The sequence below is a fragment of the Cervus canadensis genome, chromosome 9 (assembly GCF_019320065.1).
Source record: "Cervus canadensis isolate Bull #8, Minnesota chromosome 9, ASM1932006v1, whole genome shotgun sequence".
Classification (NCBI taxonomy): Eukaryota; Metazoa; Chordata; class Mammalia; order Artiodactyla; family Cervidae; genus Cervus; species Cervus canadensis.
The window spans coordinates 13,954,312-13,975,057 of record NC_057394.1 but is presented as its reverse complement, the minus strand read 5'-3'; the positions used below and the strand labels follow the sequence as shown (position 1 = coordinate 13,975,057).

Genomic DNA, 20,746 nt, shown 5'->3' with positions numbered 1-20,746 from the left:
AGTAGTTGCAACAGACACAGTATAGCACACAAAACCTACAATATTTTCTATCTGGATCTTTGCAAAAAAGAAAATTTTACTGAGTCCTGCCCTAAAGAGACAGAAGTCCACAGGGCACAGTGATGGAAGGACAATGCAAGCCAGTCAGGGGAGAGAAGCAGAGGGTGACAGGGAAGAAGGGAGCAGAGGGAGTGCTGAGAGGAAGGGGTGGGGGAGACAGGTGTGCAGAGGGGGACATGGGGGTGACAGAGAGAGGTGCTGACATACTAGGCCACCTGATATGGAGGTCAGGCCTCAGAAAGCAGCACATCCCATCTGAAATCATTTCCAGAAACTTACAGACCTGAGTGCAAATCCTGATATGCGTCGAACAGTTCCTGAAACCTCTGTTCAGCTTTGTATGCCCGGATGGTCCAGAGTCCCCGCAAGGAAGATGCTAAGTGGGAAAACACTGGGCTCCGTGCTGGGGAAGCAGAGAGACATACACAGAGAAAGTCAGGGAGGCTGGATGAGAGGAAACCCACTGCCTCCTGGGCTCTGTGGTCACACGTCCCACCAACAGGAATCCTCCATGTGACCCTCACTCCTGCTCACATCAGGTTTCACTTTAATCACCTGGGAATGAAAGAGTCTCTTTGAAACTATGTTTGACCAAATTCATTCACAGCTAGATTTAGATAAAGAAATTCTTTCCAGGTCTTTCATCAAGGTCCTCTCAAACACACCTTCCTCCAAATTCTTCTGGCATCTCCCCAGGTGGAAATTGTTCATGATTTTTAAAAAAATTATTGAAGTATAGTTGATTTACAATAATGTGTTAGTTTCAGGTATATAGTTTAGTCATTCAGTTATTTTTTTATTATATTTCATTACAGGTTATTACGAGATGCTGAATTAAATTTCCTGTGCTTTACAGTAAACCCTTGTTGCATACCTGTTTGACAAATAATAGTGTGTCCATTAACCCCATATTTCTACTTTGTTCCTCCTTCCCTCCCAATCCCCTTTGGTAAGTTTGTTTTCTATGTCTCTGAGTCTATTTCTATTTTGTGTACAGATTCATTATTTTTAGATTCCATGTATAAGTGATACCATATTTGTATTTCTCTGACTTTTTAAAATAATATTCTCTAAATCCATCCATGTTGCTTCAAATGGCAATATTTCATTCTTTTTCATTGTTCACTAATTTTTGAATCAGTAGCATTCTAAAATTTAATTCCTCATTAGAGTCCTCACCACACTGAATTTTAATGAGGTACCTGTGTGTTGTCTCCACCTTAGATGAGTAACCTGAGGACTGGATAAGAGTCAGTACATCCCCCACCCTGGACCAGACCCAGACCCAGGACAGGGGGAGACGAGTAAGGACAGTCTGCCGTCTCCCCCATCCGGGGGCTCTCCCTGCACCTGCGCCAGGAGCCTCTATGTGATCACGGAGCACCTGGTTCTGCACCGTCCTTGTGCCCACAGGACCCGGCAGATGGAGTCTTTGAACAGTCTTGACTTCCACTCCAGGAACCCAATGGATGCTTTCATAACTGCCCTGCTAGATTTCTGAACCACAACATGCTCTAACACTTCCCCTTTGTCCTTTGTTCACGCAAAGAGCTGAAAGTGAATTGGTGGTGCCTTTGTTCATCCAGTTGAGTACCTGTGTTCTCATTCCCGCATCCACACTGCTCTCTCTCTCTTTACTCTATTGACTAACTTTTTAGCTTCCTATAATGTTTTGCTTATAAAAGCAACATAAATTCAGATGGAGCTCATGCTCCAAATAATAAAGGCAAGGGACTGTGTTCAGGCCTTTTCTGCAGCCCAGCAGGTGTCCCAACCCACCCCCAGAACTCGGTCTGGAAGCAGAGTGCTCACAGGGATGATGCAGGGGCATTTCAGGGCCCATCACCCTGTCAGAAGGATGGCAAGAGTCCAGCTCCAGAGAGCACAGAAAACTCACTAGAACCAGGCTCTCATTTCCTGAGCAAATGAGGTTATGTCAATACTATTTATCACAGAGACAAGGCTTCTGAGCAGGAAGTAGATGTGGCTGTTCACCAATGAACTCTTCAGCATGGCCTCACTCATCTGCTTCCCTTTCAGGAGATCAAAGTGCAGCTGATTCTCTCTAGCAGGGATGGAGGGCAGGGCTGACTTTAGAAACCAGGTTTCATCTCAGCCTTGAACACCCAGGAACCAAACACCCCATCACCTACCTCACCTCATGCCCATGAGTTATAGGCTGGGGGAATCTGGGCCTGTAAAAATCCATCCTGCTTCTCTCAAACCCCATTTAGGGCTGAGCAGGATGCCAGGATGAGTGAACTGGAGGGTCTGCAAAGAAAATTAGCTAGTACAGGGGGAGAGGGGATGTCAAGGCTCTGGTGCTGTGTTGCCCAAAGTAACACTTTTCCCACAAGCACTGAACTCCCTGTCCTATAGCAGACAATGTCACAGTCATGGTGTCAGCCCACAATCACAGACACACGTAACCCTACAGTTCACAGCACTGACGTCTGTGGTTCCCACAACCCTGAGGACACTTGGGGACACACCCCACCAGGATTACAGATCTTCCTGGGCAGGATGACCCCGGGCTGACAGCCCTGCTGCCAGGTTATCATTCAAGCTACGTGAGATCTGCTAGTTGTGAGTAAGTTCTTGATTCCCTCATGTTCAAGGGTCCAGTGCCTTTGGTCATGACCAGCAAGTACTTTACAAGCATCAGTTCAAGAAATCTTCATGAGAACTCCAGAGACTGAGGGATTAAGAGCACTCACTGCCCAAGATTAACTATTTTAACCCACCAAAGTGACAGACCTGGGTGTGAGACATAACTTTCTTAATCCCAAGGTTGTGCTTTTAATCACAACAGCAGTGTCTCAGAGGGTGAATAATCAGGGTTAAGGATGCTCATGTGTGACGATGTGCATTTTTCTCCAGACTTTGTTACTGATGTTCAGAAAACCCTCAGGTACCATCCAACAACCTTCACCACTACTGCACATCTTATTAAGCACCCGAGGTTGAACAAAGTTGCTGGAATCTAGTATGAGAACTCCTTAAAACAGCAGACTTGAAGATCCATGGTACTAATACACCTGATACACATCCTAACCCTCCCCTAGCAATGCTCGTAGCAAACCTTGCTAGTTGATCCCAGTACCCTTCAGACAGAATTTGGATACGACTTCATCATTCAGGCACTGCCAAAGGCAAAAAACTGGTTAGGGAAATGCAACCAAATGCCACCCTGGTTTTATGTACTTGTACATTGCTATGCTCACCTTTGCAAAAATGTGCCCCTCAAAACCCTATTATAATTAGCTGCCAAATGTCATTAAGATGAAAATGTCAACCTAAGCTTCCAGAGGCAGTTAGGAGTAGGATCTGAAACTAAACCTCAGGACGTCAGTAGTCCTTCAGAACACAAGGATGAAGCAGGATTATGCCTTCTGGCCACAGCAGTCAGCTGTCCTTCTTTTGACTGGTGGCTCCAGCAGGGACCTGAAGATATACTCTCACTCACTCAGTCGCTCAGTTGTGTCTGACTCTTTCTGACCCCATGGACTGTAGCCCACCAAGCTCTTCTGTCCATGGGATTATCCAGGCAAGAATACTGGACTAGGTTGCCATTTCCTCTTCCAGGAAATCTTCCCAACCTAGGGACTGAACCCATTTCTCCTGCATCTCCTGCATTGGCAGGCAGATTCTTTTATCACTGAGCCACCTGAGAAACCCTAAAACATACTTTCAGTTACTATTTAGAGAAAACAGTGGTGTCATCATTTAAGGCACAGACCCATCACCTAAAGAGAACATAAACAGTTCTAATCAACTGGCCACCACATTTGGTTACCTGGGGTGTATAGGAAGGGGTATCTGGATTGAATTTAGTGTCTAACTTATTGCAGAGTACTAGGATGCAGGAAAATCCACATATTCCACAGAAATGATGCCAAAGTTCTCAGACTCTCCAGCTCAAATATTGAGAAAATCCTGTACTCCTTCTTGAAAAAAGCCTCTAGAGGTGCCTTTCTCTCCACTTCCGAATGGATGTGAAATGGCCCTTCCCCAGGCAAAAATCTCTGTCAAGTGTTCCTTCTGGAACAACTCCTTGTTGAATGTACCAGAGAGCTGCTTTTCAGTAAGACTCTCGAATGACCCCATTTCGTGGGCAGCCTCAAACCATAAAATGTTTGAAGCCTTGTCTTCACAGAAGACTGGATGGAGCTCATCATTCCTCTTCTGCCTCCCCAGGTCCTTCCATCAACCAAGTCACATCAGCAGAACGTCACACACACCTGGACTCTATTGCTCCCCATCCATCCAAAAACATCACAAAACTGGACCTTACAAAAGTTAGCTGGTTCTCTTGATGACTGAAAATTTTTTTCTACATCTTTTATGAAACAGATGATCACTATCCTTTTTGCAACTAATTAGAAAATATTTCTTTAAAAGTGAAACTTAGTTGCTCAGTCGTGTCCAACTCTTTGTGACCCAATGGACTGTAGTCCACCAGGATCCTCTCTCCATGGAATTCCCCAGGCAAGAATACTGGAGTGGGTTGCCATTTCCTGCTCCAGGGTAACTTCCCAACCCAGGGTTCAAACCAAGGTCTCCTGCATTTCAGGAAGATTTGGAAGTCAACAGGGAAGCATCTTACATGTTTATTATAAAAACAAAACATGCAATTGCTACAGTGAAAAAATTCATTTGACTGGATAACTGAGATTTTTTTTTCCCCACTTGATAGATACAAAGAAACATGAGGCTCAACATTCTTCTCTTCTTGGCTTGGTTTCTAGAAGGTTAAGTTGGTATTAATTTGTAATAATTATTTATGGTTGAGGTCTCTGATATGAACATATTCCCACCTTACTTTTTGACTACAGTTTTTATAACTTTTAAAAATATATAATTCTACTTTTATTAGTTTTAATATTGATGAAATATGTGCATTAATAATAAGATAAATTCAATTATTTCATCATCTGTGATTACCTGCACAATAGAATGATTAGTCATAAAATGTGATCCCAATTATTATTGTTATTTTTTGGATGCACCTTTCAGGTTCTCAGTTCCCTGACCAGGGATTAAAGCAGAAGCACAGAGTCTTAACCATAGGACCATAGGTAAGTCCCTGTTCCCATTATTCTAAAACTAGGAAGCTGAAGGGAGTAATAAACTAAATGTATACTGAAGAGATCCCCCTCTCGTGTCCACCTAAGGAATTATTTTCAGCATCATTTATATGAATAGCTTTAAGAAAGGGGGAGCCACAGTGTGGTATCACCCCAAATACTAGTAATGATAAAGAGCAAACCTTCAAATAACAGGGCTTATCTTTCAGATAGGGCTTCTCTGGTGGATCAGACAGTAAAGAATACACTTGCAATGTAGAGACCTGGCTTCAGTCCCTGGGCCTGGGAAGATCCTCTGGAGAAGGGAATGGATACCCACTCCAATATTTTTGCCTGGAGAATTCCATGTACAGAGGAGCCTGGTGGGCTACTGTCCATGGGGTCGCAAGAAGTCAGACACAACTGAGTGACTAACATATGTCTCTTCAATACATTTAACAACTGCAACTTACTTGAACATGTGAAAAAAAGTACTTTTCAAATATATCACTTCCGACATATATTTCATGAGGTCTCCTTTACTTTTCTAATCTTTTCCTTTCCTTGTCATTTCTGGTAACTTCAGGAGGAGAAAAATTGTCTATTTCCCTTCTATATTAGTTCTAACATGATAAAATATTTTTAAGAAAAGTATTTACAGAGTGGATACTCCGTGTTAGGAAATATGTCACGAACAAGACAGAAATGGTCCCTGACCTCATGGTGCTCACATCCATCCTCCTTGGGCTAAAATGCAAAGCTGCAGCTGACCTGCCACCAGCTCTATTTGCCTTAAGAACCACACCGACTCACAGTGGCCATAAATTTCAATTATCTAACGTTGACTTGTGAGAAATTCCAGAAGACAGAGTCTGCAGAATTTCAGGGGTCTTGTTAATTATGGCATAAATGGAAGCCAGCCGGCACTCCCATCCCAACCTGAGAGCCCTGGTACTCACTTGTACATTCCAGGCGTTTCACATCTTGTGACGTCCTTAAGAAATACCACCGCAGAACAAAGAAAATTATGCCAAGCAGAATCACAGGTATAGCAATCCAAGGAATAGCAGCCACCATCACGCCCACCACACCAATCACAAGAAGAAATGTCTGAAATAGCAAAAATAGATGCATAGGCCTCCTTATGAAGGGTACTTGTCAAAGATAAACTGTAGTGATTTGTTCTATTAGAATTAAACTCCTTTCCTCAAAAAGACTTGTTGGGACAGCAGGGAATGCTTTCCCTTCCAAATAAAGAAAATTATGGGTGGTCCTCATGATACTTAGTGCATATGCCAAACAGGATGGTAAGAATTGTCTAAGTATAAGCTCTTGTGATACACTCAGTAGCCCTTTGAGGCAGGCATTACTACTTTAACAGATGAGAATATTTGAGGCTCAGAGAGTAGGAGCTGAATCCCAAACTATCAGGAGTCAGCAGGTGTTACTAAAGAGATGAGTGAGCAGGTATCACAGGTGAGGAATCCAGATGCCTCAGCTATACATGGAGGAATAAAGAAGTGGTTAAATACAAGTTGTGTGTCCAGAAAAGTAGGACAAAATTTAAATGTTGACCTTTGGAAGTAGGAATTTCTCTTTCTAGATTTTCTATCCATAGTTAATACTTACTGAGTGTTGACTCTCTGCAGAGCTATACCTTCAAACCTTCACATGTATTAACTCATTAATCCTCACAATAGCTCTATCTAGTAACAGTATTGTCTCATTTTACAGATGGAGAGAGTGAGGCACAGGGAGAGGAAAAACAACTTGATGGACACTGCAAAGCCTAAGTCACGAAACTGGGAAGTCCATGTCATGAGTCTTTATGCCATATTTAAGCTTGCCCCCAATGCATAGCCATCTTTCTATCATTATAGTAACTATTTTAAATGCCTATTCCAAAGGTTAATGATTGTAACAACAGCAGATTCTAGTTACCAAGTGTTTACTGTACGTAAGACAACGGGCTAAGAGTTCCATGAGTATTTTCTTAATCATCACATTATCCCATGAGATTATTCTACCTTGGTTATTCTATCTTGGTCAAAAAAAAGAGAGCAGGTAGAAGAGAAAACAAAATCTGTCGGGAGCCGTTATGGGAGGTCCCGCCCGTGACGAGGTCATGAAGAAAATACCGGGCAGGCAAGGCCATCCGGGACCCCATCCATGACGAGGTCACAAGGAAAATACCTGATAGGCAAGGCCGTCTAGGATAAGGGACCCTCCAGGTTGGCCTCGGCCTCTACCCTACCCTATATCCTCCCCCCTTTTCTGCTGTTGTTCTTGTTTGCCCTGCTGCGGATTCTTGTGTTGCCTACCGAGAGCTCTCCTGCTCCTCTTTCACTGAATGAAGACCAACTTAAAACCCTAATTAATAAATCTCCTGGACGCTGGTACCCTATGAAGGGGCCAGGGATGAAGGAAATGCTTCAGTTCAAACCCTTTTGCTGGCATTCTGGCTTGTTTGATAAATGTGTGCTCTCATTGCACAAAATGCTCATGATTGTTCTAAATATCCTAAGCATAGTACACTAACAAAAGAAACTATTAAGCACAGGTCCCTCCACGGGGTGAGAAAAGCCCCACAAATATTATAGCCACATATACGCCTAATAGAAAATAGTTTAGATAGAGATTAGCTGGCAACTTCTTGCAGGTAATTAACTTTTAGACTAAGAGCCTGTTTTGTGCCATATCTGCTGTTTTTGAAATCCTTTGCATTTCTTTTCTGTAAAAAATGTAATCCTATCTAGTTCCCTTGGAGATGACACCTAATAGAAAGAAAATAGATTAACCACAAATAAGATAGGGTCGGCTACTGAAGTTGCTTGAAGTTGCACCAGGTGCAAGCCATAAATTGTCAACAGGTCTGAAAGCCAAAAGATATTATACATAGAGATTAACCATTAAAAAGGCCCTAATAGGCACAGAGCCCTTTGGGGGGTGAGGAAGCCCTATTAGAAAATACAAAAAATATTGTTTTAAAAGTGGTTATTAGATCAACGTTTGATTGATGTTAATGTGCTGAGGTTGTGCAGTGGACACTATTGTTAATATGGTTAAAGATATAGTAAAATAAGAGTTTAGCCCTAGTGTAAAAACAATAAGATAATTGTTAATTTTAACCAAGAGCGCTAAACAGGGGCTGCCTCTCCAGAGCCACAGAGTCTTTGTATGTTAAACTTTTTAGATAAATTTAGCTGAGAATTTCTACAAAAAGACCGACTTTTATGTTAACAGGATTGTATGTCTATTATGTTACAACTTGCTGTACCATGAGACTGCCAATTTTCTGTTTTCTGCTAACCTCAAGGCCAGAAGATAATGTACAAAAAATCTATGGGAAAAGACTCTCATAAACAAAAATATACAGAACACACCTGGTTTCATGAAGGACAAGCTGATATAATGTTAAACTAAGTCTGTATGCTTATCTGCCCCTTAGAAATGTACCAACTTAGGGTATAAAGGCTATGGTGAAAAATAAAGCAACTGCCAGACTCTGCTGTATATTCCTGGTCTGGTCTCTTTCTTTCTCTCTCTCTCTCTCCCTAGCAGACTTGGCCCTATCAAGCCCGGTCCTACGTGTCTCTCTCTCGCCGACGCCGTTCGTCCTGAGGGTTCCCCTGGATCCTGCCGGGGCTGGACCCCGCCAGAAATCATTTGTTGTTGCTGCTTTAAGCATCTATCATTATCAGGAAAAGTACGATACCCTTACTTGTTTTTTTTGTTTTTTTTTTTTTTTTACATTGCCAAGTACATTTTTTTTTTTTTTTAATTTTTATAGTTGGAGGCTAATTACTTCACAACATTTCAGTGGGTTTTGTCATACATTGATATGAATCAGCCATTAGATTTACACGTATTTCCCATCCCGATTCCCCCTCCCACCTCCCTCTCCACCCGATTCCTCTGGGTCTTCCCAGTGCACCAGGCCCGAGCACTTGTCTCATGCATCCCACCTGGGCTGGTGATCTGTTTCACCATAGATAGTATACATGCTGTTCTTTTGAAATATCCCACCCTCACATTCTCCCACAGAGAATGCAATCAACATTTAGTGTCTGCCTGCTATGAAAGTGGGGTGTGGTGGTGGGGATGTGCAGGTTCAGTCTGGGCCAAGGCCTCCAAAGCTTATGATCTCAGGTAGATACAAATTCATGGTGATCTGCACAAGGCAGAGAGTGCTGGGGAAGCAGAGAAGAATTCAGCAACATTTTCAGACAATTCTAAGAAGAGACTTATGGCTGAATTTTACAGGCTGGTTTAACAAATAGAAAGAGTGGCAAGAAAAACTTGCAGGCAGCAACTACAATTGATGGAAATTTTGACCAAAAAGGAGCTGGGATGAGAAGTTCAGATGTCTGTCTGAGTTAACACTGGTTGTTCTGTGCCCTCTCAGCACCAGCACCTGCATCCCGTGCTCGCCACCCCAGGGCCTCCCCACCTTGTCACCCAGGGCAGCTGGCCCAGGTGCATCTCTGAGGGATGGTTAGGGGTGGTCATGCCTGTATCACAGGGACTTGGGTTATCATTTCACAGTTCTTCCTGATCAGTTTTCTCAGAGGATCTTCACAACCATCTTGTGAATGAGAAAAGTAAGAACTTCATTTTCATTTACAGTTACGACATAAAGATGGGAGGGTAAGTGGTTGTCCTAAGTTTTCCCAGGAAGGACTGCAGGTCAAGGAGAAAGGCAGGAGTGGTTTGTACTCAGGAAAATCCTGGAGTCTTGGCCGCAGGCAGGAGGAGCCTGGAAGGAGGAGGAAATGTCCAGAACTATGACTTGGTGTTCAGGAGCCCTTAGAAACCAAACTGTATTATCTGAACTGAGCAGACTCACATCATTTGATGGGCAACATTAATCAGTTTCAATGATTTGGCTCTCCCCAGGTGAGGGCCTTTTAAGACTAACCCAGCCTGGAAGATAACCTGGGAAGCAGAGGTAAAATCAAAATGAAGGGCTCCACAGAAGCTGAGCCAATGCTTTTTCCTTAGGTATGCATTCAGTTCAGTTCAGTTCAGTTGTTCAGTCATGTCCGACTCTTTGCGACCCCATGGGCCCCAGGCCTCCCTATTCATCACCAACTCCCTGAGTTTACTCAAACTCATGTACATCATGTCGGTGATGCCCTCCAACCATCTCATCCTCTGTACCCCTTCTCCTCCCACCTTCAATCTTTCCCAGTATCAGGGTCTTTTCAAATGAGTCAGTTCTTTCCATCATGTAGCCAAAGTATTGGAGCTTCAGCTTCAGCATCAGTCATTCCAATGAATATTCAGGACTGATTTCTTTAGGATGGACTGGTTGGATCCCCTTGCTGTCCAAGGGACTCTGAAGAGTCTTCTCCAACACCACAGTTCAAAAACGTCAATTCTTTGGGGCTCAACTTTCTTTATAGTCCAACTCTCACATCCATACATGACTACTGGAAAAACTATAGCTTTGACTAGACAGACCTTTGTCCACAAAGTAATGTCTCTGCTTATTAATGTGCTGTCTAGGTTGGTCATAACTTTTCTTCCAAGGAGCAAGTGTCTTTTAATTTCATGGCTGCAGTCACCATCTGCAGTGATTTTGGAGCCCCAAAATTAAAGTCTGTCACTGTTTCCACTGTTTCCCCATCTATTTGCCATGAATTGATGGGACCAGATGCCATGATCTTAGTTTTCTGAATGTTGAGTTTTAAGCCAAATATTTCACTCCTCACTTTTGCTTTCATCAAGAGGCTCTTTAGTTCTTCTTTGCTTTCTGCCATAAGGGAGGTGTCCTCTGCATATCTGAGGTTACTGATATTTCTATGGGCAATCCTGGTTCCAACTTGTGCTTCATCCAGTCCAGCATTTCTCATGTTGTACTCTGCATATAAGTTAAATAAGCAGGGAGACAATATACAGCCTTAACATACTCCTTTCCTGATTTGGAACCAATCTGCTGTTCCATATCCAGTTCTAACTGTTGCTTCTTGACCTGCATACCAATTTCTCAGGAGGCAGGTCAGTTCAGTTCAGTTCAGTTGCTCAGTCGTGTCCATCTCTTTGCTACCCCATGAACCGCAGCATACCAGGCCTCCCTGTCCATCACCAACTCCCAGAGTCCACCCAAACCCATGTCCTTTGTGTCAGTGATACCATCCAGCCATCTCACCCTTTGTGTTCCCTTTCTCCTCCTGCCCTCAATCTTTCCCAGCATCAGGGTCTTTTCAAATGAGTCAGCTCTTCGCTTCATGTGGCCAAAGTATTGGAGTTTCAGCTTCAATATCAGTCCCTCCAATGAACACCCAGGACTGACCTCCTTTAGGATGGACTGGTTGGATTTCCTTTCAGTCCAAGGGACTCTCAAGAGTCTTCTCCAACACCACAGTTCAAAAGCATCAATTCTTCAGCGCTCAGCTTTCTTTATAGTCCAACTCTCACATCCATACATGACTACTGGAAAAACCATAGCCTTCACTAGATGGACCTTTGTTGGCAAAGTAATGTCTCTGCTTTTAAATGTGCTGTCTAGGTTGGTGATAACTTTCCTTCCAAGGAGCAAGCCTCTTTTAATTTCATGGCTGCAATCACCATCCACAGTTATTTTGGAGCCCAGGAAAATAAAGTCAGCCACTGTTTCCCCATCTATTTGCCATGAAGTGATGGGACTGGATGCCATGATCTTAGTTTTCTGAATGTTGAGCTTTAAGCCAACTTTTTCTCTCTCCTCTTTCAGGTGGTATGGTATTCCCATCTCTTTAAGAAGAAGACCCATTATTAATGCTCTCAGAGCTCCAAAGTTAGGTTACATACCTCAGACTTCATGCCACTAAATTCTGAAATAATTTAAAGAGGTTGTCTCTGACATCTACTTGTAGGTAATACTATAGCCACCTTCATTATGGATTGAATATTATATATATATATATAAACAGTGTATGTGTTTACAGCTATATGAATACACATTTGTGAATCTTTTATTGCCAGCTATCTCAAACTCTTTATAGAAGTTGGCAGAAGATGAAAATAGTATCTAAACAAAAAGTCATTTGAAGAAGGAAACAAAAGATTCTGGTGTACAATACACATCCCTTCTTTGAAGCCAACCTCATTTCTTTCTCCTATGTTCCCAGGAATTCCAAAAAGCCCAGTTAAACCTACACACCTAATTCCCCCCTGCCCCATCTGCTTGGATTTCAGGCCCACATGATGGCCCACATCACCATGGCCAGTGTTTATACATCTCTTTCACACTGACACAGAGACAGTAATGGATATATAGAAAGAAACATATTGTCCCAGAAGCAAGTGACTCACGTCCTGATGCCCCTCAAATAAAGAGAATCAATTATTTTTATGTATTTCCTAATTGGAGTACACTATTAGGGAAATTCTATCCAAAGTCTATGAATCCACATGAACAAATTAAAAAAAAAAAACAAAAACAACCTTAGATGCAATCTTTCACTTTAGAGAACATGGTAATTTTTTTACAATTCAGAAAAATCCTTTAGTTTGCAGAGAATGACCGCCTACACCTAGAGAGGATAATCCACTAGCCCAGTATTGTGCTGAGACAGGGTTTAGGACAAATCTTCCTACATACTAACAGGGAGGGTCACACACATAAAGTGTTAACCAGTTCATGCATAACAAATAGAAGCTCTAACTCCATCATTACTACCATCAGTGTGCTCTGGGTGCCAGCAGCCAGTGAAGGAGGGATGAGGTGTTCATGGATTGATGAGCCCAAAGAATTTTAAGAATCTCATGAAGCTGGGCCCTAACAGGCCTCTCATTCTAACCACTAGAACAGTTTAGTATTATTCAAGGATGTATCAGAGCAGGTGCAATTTTTCCTAGATGTGGTGATGAGGTCACATGTACCAAAGTGACTATGGTTTTTCTTTGGTCACAGTGAAAGTCACATCTGAGGTCTATTTTGTTTGAAGATGCACTTTTAAAATAATATGACCTATAAACTTCAAGCCTACTACAGTTTTTGTCCTCTCTGAATCATCTTCCCAAAGCTAAGCCTTCCAAAGACTGACAAATTTTGGGACATGGCAGTAAGTAACATTTTTTGACATGTTTTGTTTCTTTTTTAATATATATTTTAAAGAGATGTTTCTTTTCTTATTCTGTATCATTTTTCTCTTTCAAGTCATCCTTTTTCTTAGTGAAGACTTGCTGTTTTGAAACTCCTAAGCATTATGACAAACCACTCCAGTATTCTTGCCTGGAGAATCCCAGGGATGGGAGCCTGGTGGGCTGCTGTCTATGGGGTTGCAAAGAGTTGGACACAACTGACGTGACTTAGCAGCAGCAAGCATTTATGGGAGACTAAGGTGAAAAGTGCTGGACATCTGAATCAACAAACCCAAACAAGATTATTCAATATAGACCAAAGAGAAGATCAATTTGACATTTACTATTTTATGCACTATGAACTGGTACACTGACACCAGTGGAAGTACAAAATCTGTATTTTGTAAACTCATGAATCTCAGGAAATTGAACTGAGTCTACTCCAGGTTGGCATTCTTGGTGGAAGCAAGTAGCCTGGTTAGGTTTTCAGGATGACTAAGGCAGAGGATAGGTCCCCACCACCTATGGAAGGAAGTCCCATGAGTACCTTTCATCCTCCAAAAGGATGCTGTGCTGTGAGCAGCTGTTTATGACAAGCCACACTGGTTTCTAAATGACTTGTAAGTGAAATATGTAAAAAAGCAGCAAAGAAAAGAAAATAATGCTTGTGAAAATGTTAATGGTTTTGTTTAAAAGCCTGTCCAACTAAAAAACTTGAAAAATAAGACTTTGCTTTATTGCTAGAGGCTATGACAAGTTTTCTCATAACACAGAAATCCACAATTCTCTAGATCTAGCCAACAAGCAAAGAAGTAATGGTTATGCCATGCTTCCAAATACCAATAATGGATGACACTTCATAAGACTTGTCATGAGTCCCAATCTCAAGTATTTCACAGGCTTTATATAATCTCATTCTCACATCAATATGAGGAGGGATTATCCTCTCCATTTGCAAAGTAGGAAACTGATACTCAGAGAGTTATTGATTTGCCCAAATTCAAACAATTCAGTCATTATGACCCCAAGTCTTTTCCTTTAACTTCTGCCTGATACTGTATCACATATAGATACTATAACACACATCATATATTTCCCCTTCTGTCTGCATTTTCTAACACTGTTGGGTTTCTTGTGGTTCCATCTGGTCTCTCTCATGAGGGGACCAATTCTAGATTCCCAGCTATTTAGGAAATAACAGTCTGTTCAGTTCAGAGAGCAGAATGATCATTAAAATATCTTAAAAGTGCTCACTGGGCTTCCCTGGTGGCTCAGTAGTAAAGAATTTGCCTGCCAATGCAGGAGATGCAGATTTGATCATTGGATCAGGAAGATCCTCTGGAGAAGGAAATGGCAACCCACTCCAGTATTCTTGCCTGGGAAATCCCATGGATAGAGAAGCCTGGAGGACTACAGTCCATGGGTCACAAAGAGTCAAACACAACTAAATGGCAACAGCAGCGGTTCATTCTGTTCATAGTTTTTCAGGCACTCTGTCTACCAGATCTAATCCCTTGAATCTATTCATCATCCCCATTGTATAACCATAAGAGATTTGATTTAGGTCAAACCTGAATGGCCTAGTGGTTTTCCCTACTCTCTTGATTTAAGCCTGAATTTTGCAATAAGGAGTTGATAATCAGAGCCACAGTCAGCTCCAGGTCTTGTTTTTGCTGACTGTATAGAGCTTCTCCATTTTCAGCTGAAAAGGACATAATCAATCTGATTTTGGTGTTGATCATTTGGTGATGTCCTTGTGTAGAATTGTCCCTCGTGTTACTGGAAGAGGGTGTTTGCTTTGACCAATGTGTCCTCTTGACAAAACTCTGTTAGCCTTTGCCCTGCTTCATTTTGTACTCCAAAGACCAAACTTGCCTGTTATTCCAGGTATCTCTTGATTTCCTACTTTTGCATTACAGTTCCTTATGATGAAAAGCACATCTTTTTTTGGTATTAGATCTAGCAGGTATTGTAGGTCTTCACAGAACCAGTCAACTTCAGCTTCTTTGGTATTAGTAGTTGGGGCAGAGATTTGTATTACTGTGATGTTGAATGGTTTGCCTTGGAAGAGAACTGAGATCATTCTCGTTTTTGAGTTTGTACCCAAGGACTGCATTTCAGACTCTTTTGTTAACTATGAGAGCTTCTCCATTTCTTCTAAGGGATTCTTGCCCACAGAAATAGTCATCTGAATTAAATTCGCCCATTCCTGTCCATTTTAGTTCACTGATTCCTAAGATGCCAATATTCACTCCTGTCATCTCCTGCTTGACCACATTCAATTTACATTGATTCATGGACCTCACATTCCAGGTCCCTATGCAATATCATTCTTTACAGCACTGGACTTTACTTTTACCAACAGGCACATCCACAACTGAGTGTCATTTCCACATCGGCCCAGCTGCTTCATTCTTTCTGGAGCTGTTAGCAATTGCCCTCTGCTCTTCCCCAGTAGCATATTGGATACCTTCCAACTCAGAGGGCTCATCTTCCAGTGTCATAAATTTTTGCCTTTTCATACTGTTCACAGGGCTCTCACAGCAAGAATACTGGAGTGGTTTATCATTTTCTCCTCCAGTTGACCATGTTTTGTCAGGACTCTCCACTATGACCTGTCCATCTTGGGTGGCCCTGAATGGCATGGCTCATAGCTTCATTGAGTTACACAAGCCCCTTCACCAGGACAAGGCTGTGATCCATGAAGGGGGAAAGGACATGAAGTTTCAGTTATTTAAGCTCAGCCAAGCTGTTGCTTTGTTTGTTTTTTTTTGTTGTTGTTGTTTTCTCTTCCTGAATGAGGTGTGTGTGAGGAAGAAAGGTTTTGCAATTCAGTTTTTCTCAATAAATTAAAGCATTTTGCTAAGGGAAGCTGTATGCAACTTCTGATGCTCAGAGAAGTCCCTTTTTTTGTTTTGAAATCTAATAAGTGATATTTTCGGTATTTTAAATTTATTTATTTTTATTGAAGGATAATTAAAATGCCTAAATTTAACTTCCACATCTTACCTTCATTTTCACTTGTTTTATTTGTAGGAAGATTTCTTGGAGGTGATGATTTCAATGACAAAAACAGAGCATAATTCAGACTCCTTACTCAATGTTATTTGGGTCTTTAGAAAATTGTATGAAAATTATGTTAATTTGAAATATTTAGTGCCCAATGGTCAGTTTTGAAAACAACTGATTTTTATTCTGTGAGTCTACATAAGAAAGTTTCCCTTAAGATCTTCAAGAATTACAAGCCTAGAATCTCTGTGATACAAACTCATGAGATGATACTTATGGTCCTGGAAACTGTGTCTGACAGTAAGTTTAATGCAACATAATGCCAGTGTCATCAGACAACTTTTCTCACTTAAAAATACATATGGTGTTTTAAAAACAACTACCCATTACTTAGTGTTCAACATGCATTTAGATGTTATGAAAAGAATAATATTAAAACAACTTCATTTTGTCTTCCTACAACATTTATGGAGTTGGTAGTATTTTCTCTATGTTACTGAGAGGAGACTGGCTTTGTGGGGCAGAGACAGGAAGGAGAGTTGGGATTCAAGCTTGGAAAGGGAGACTGCAGGGCCCCCCACTGCACTTTAAAGCTGTTGCCATCATAAATGATTATCAGGTGAATCACATGACATAAATTGATTTTTTATGCTGCTTTTCCTTCATCCTTTTTGAAATGGTAAACAGCTCCAATTTGCCCAACAACTATACTGACTGTACAGGCAACTAACAACAGGTAGCTGTAAGAGTCAGTGTACAGGATGGTGCACATGGGATGTGGTCTCTGAGTGACATCGTTTGAGTGGATGGACTGTCCTGCAGTGTGGACCACTACTCAGAACCCAGGGTTTCCCTTAGCCACACTTGGCATCATTATTACAAACTATTAAATAAAATATCTGAGATATCATTTAAGGGAATGAGAAAGAATTAAATGAGGAAAAGTATATGAAATAAACACTTTAGAAGTAACAAAAATAAAAATGATCAAGAATCTTCCAAGGTTTATCAAATACACCAAGGATAAGTAGAATCATAAAAAATGGGTGGAAAACACTTGGCACAAACTACATCCTTTATTTTTTTTTTTTTTAATTTTTTTATTAGTTGGAGGCTAATTACTTCACAACATTTCAGTGGGTTTTGTCATACATTGATATGAATCAGCCATAGATTTACACTTACTCCCCATCCCGATCCCCCCTCCCACCTCCCTCTCCACCCGATTCCTCTGGGTCTTCCCAGTGTACCAGGCCCGAGCACTTGTCTCATGCATCCCATCTGGGCTGGTGATCTGTTTCACCATAGATAGTATACATGCTGTTCTTTTGAAACATCCCACCCTCACCTTCTCCCACAGAGTTCAAAAGTCTGTTCTGTATTTCTGTGTCTCTTTTTCTGTTTTGCATATAGGGTTATCGTTACGATCTTTCTAAATTCCATATATATGTGTTAGTATGCTGTAATGTTCTTTATCTTTCTGGCTTACTTCACTCTGTATAAGGGGCTCCAGTTTCATCCATCTCATTAGGACTGGTTCAAATGAATTCTTTTTGACGGCTGAGTAATATTCCATGGTGTATATGTACCACAGCTTCCTTATCCATTCATCTGCTGATGGGCATCTAGGTTGCTTCCATGTCCTGGCTATTATAAACAGTGCTGCGATGAACATTGGGGTGCACGTGTCTCTTTCAGATCTGGTTTCCTCAGTGTGTATGCCCAGAAGTGGGATTGCTGGGTCATATGGCAGTTCTATTTCCAGTTTTTTAAGGAATCTCCACACTGTTTTCCATAGTGGCTGTACTAGTTTGCATTCCCACCAACAGTGTAAGAGGGTTCCCTTTTCTCCACACCCTCTCCAGCATTTATTGCTTGTAGACTTTTGGATAGCAGCCATCCTGACTGGCGTGTAATGGTACCTCATTGTGGTTTTGATTTGCATTTCTCTGATAATGAGTGATGTTGAGCATCTTTTCATGTGTTTGTTAGCCATCTGTATGTCTTCTTTGGAGAAATGTCTGTTTAGTTCTTTGGCCCATTTTTTGATTGGGTCATTTATTTTTCTGGAATTGAGCTGCAGGAGTTGCTTGTATATTTTTGAGATTAATCCTTTGTCTGTTCTTCATTTGCTATTATTTTCTCCCAATCTGAGGGCTGTCTTTTCACCTTACTTATAGTTTCCTTTGTAGTGCAAAAGCTTTTAAGTTTCATTAGGTCCCATTTGTTTAGTTTTGCTTTTATTTCCAATATTCTGGGAGGTGGGTCATAGAGGATCTTGCTGTGATTTATGTCGGAGAGTGTTTTGCCTATGTTCTCCTCTAGGAGTTTTATAGTTTCTGGTCTTACATTTAGATCTTTAATCCATTTTGAGTTTATTTTTGTGTATGGTGTTAGAAAGTGTTCTAGTTTCATTCTTTTACAAGTGGTTGACCAGTTTTCCCAGCACCACTTGTTAAAGAGGTTGTCTTTTTTCCATTTATATCCTTGCCTCCTTTGTCAAAGATAAGGTGTCCATAGGTTCGTGGATTTATCTCTGGGCTTTCTATTCTGTTCCATTGATCTATATTTCTGTCTTTGTGCCAGTACCATACTGTCTTGATGACTGTGGCTTTGTAGTAGAGTCTGAAGTCAGGCAGGTTGATTCCTCCAGTTCCATTCTTCTTTCTCAAGATTACTTTGGCTATTCGAGGTTTTTTGTATTTCCATACAAATTGTGAAATTCTTTGGTCTAGTTCTGTGAAAAATACCGTTGGTAGCTTGATAGGGATTGCATTGAATCTATAGATTGCTTTGGGTAGAATAGCCATTTTGACAATATTGATTCTTCCAATCCATGAACACGGTATGTTTCTCCATCTGTTTGTGTCCTCTTTGATTTCTTTCATCAGTGTTTTATAGTTTTCTATGTATAGGTCTTTTGTTTCTTTAGGTAGATATACTCCTAAGTATTTTATTCAAACTACATCCTTTAAAATAAAATTGAACAACCGCCTTCCAGCCCTCTCAGTTGGTGAAGGGAAAGAAAGATAGGTTCCCACATAGGAACTCTGCTTCCACCAGCACCTTCAGCCCCACCATCCACAGAAGCCTTTTGTTTTCATCCAGGACCAAAGGTCACCTCCTAGAAGCTCTGCCCACCTCCTGGACCAGGCTCCCTAGCCACCTCCAGCCCCCACATCCAGTTTGCCTTCCAGGACTTCCTCCACAGAGCTCCCACAATTAGGATTCCAAAGGCAGCAAGGGGTGAATCTCTGGATGTCTCCCTCCTGAAGGGAGGCTGAAGGAGACCACCCATGAGGGGAGGGGTCTAGCTCACCCATGTTCTTCAGGACCTCAACTCTAATCACTGTTTGTTGAAGGGAAGGAGGGAGAGAGAGAAATACCACCCACCACCTCACACATACACAAACTATACACCCCAACAACCAGCAATACCTCCTCAACCCTATATTCCAGATGGCCCTCTCTCCTGCTTTATTCAAACTCCTTCCAGGAGCAGCCTGTCTTCACCTCAACTCCCTTCACACCTCCTGGATTCTCAGCCCTTTACACTCTCACCTCCTCACATCTGAAACCTGCTTCTCAAGTCATCAACATGTCCTTATTTCAAATCAACCAACTAGTTTTCACAGACTCACCTTCTCATTTGCACTGAGCAGATCTGTCCTTCCTTGATTCCCCAGCCTACTTCCTTCTTTCTCCCTTGCTGTTCACTGTGTGTCTCCTCTCCTACCCTTCTCTCTCTACTTTCTCTCTGAATATCATGCCTTCTTATATTGGCCCCTAAAAATGCTTCCCTCTCTCTGGGCAATCTTGTCATCTTCACAGATTCAGCTACTATCTACTCAGTGAAGGGTACACAGGCTCCATGCTCATCCCAGGTCTCTCCCTCAGATACCAAACTCTTACTTCCAGTGACCTATAGGACACCTCCACCTTCAACTTCAAGATAATTGAACTACAAGTGGCAGAGCTGGGATTGGAAATCAGCAAGACTAGAATTTTCTCTCCTCTTTAATGAGAATATTTCCTAATAAAAAAAGATAGCATCTATCCCTGTCCCTCTATATGTCATGCAAAAATAGGTGACATGTGTTTACTTAGTAAGCACATGTCAGAAACCCAAGCTTGGCCTACCTTGCCATAGCAAAGAAACAGAACCTTTCACAAAATCTTTTCAAAGTAATTCACAATCACTGTTAAAATGTGACACTGTTTTCAGGGAAAAATCATTTCTGGGGATAACTTATGTAGTTAAACCCAGAAGGGCACATTTATAAAATAAGTTTGCAGAAAAGAAAAAAAAAATCAGACATCTTTGCAGTAAAAGTCCTCTGCCTCTAAGTCTCAGCGTAGTTTACTTTGGTAACAGTTGAAGCCATGCCCACAGTCGACACTTGTCTGCAGTCAGATCTCTGCTGCATTTCTGTGTGCAGCTTTTGACAGTGCATTTCATTTCCAAAATTAACACTTGAAAAAGAAAATTCCCCACAGACTAAATAACTGAAAAGTAGACAGAATTAAATAACAGAAAAAAAACA

General features: G+C 41.5%; 1 protein-coding gene across 1 annotated transcript in view; it reads right to left on the bottom strand.

Moving 5' to 3' along the window:
- LOC122447235 (ATP-binding cassette sub-family C member 4-like) overlaps positions 1–20,746 on the bottom strand; it is a 151,847-nt gene that overhangs the window by 48,565 nt on the left and 82,536 nt on the right. The window contains exons 19-20 of the mRNA XM_043477771.1: positions 6,086–6,236; positions 344–463 (exon numbers count right to left, since the gene is read on the bottom strand). Coding sequence (XP_043333706.1) covers positions 344–463; positions 6,086–6,236 — 271 coding nt within the window. The remainder of the gene's footprint in view (positions 1–343; positions 464–6,085; positions 6,237–20,746) is intronic.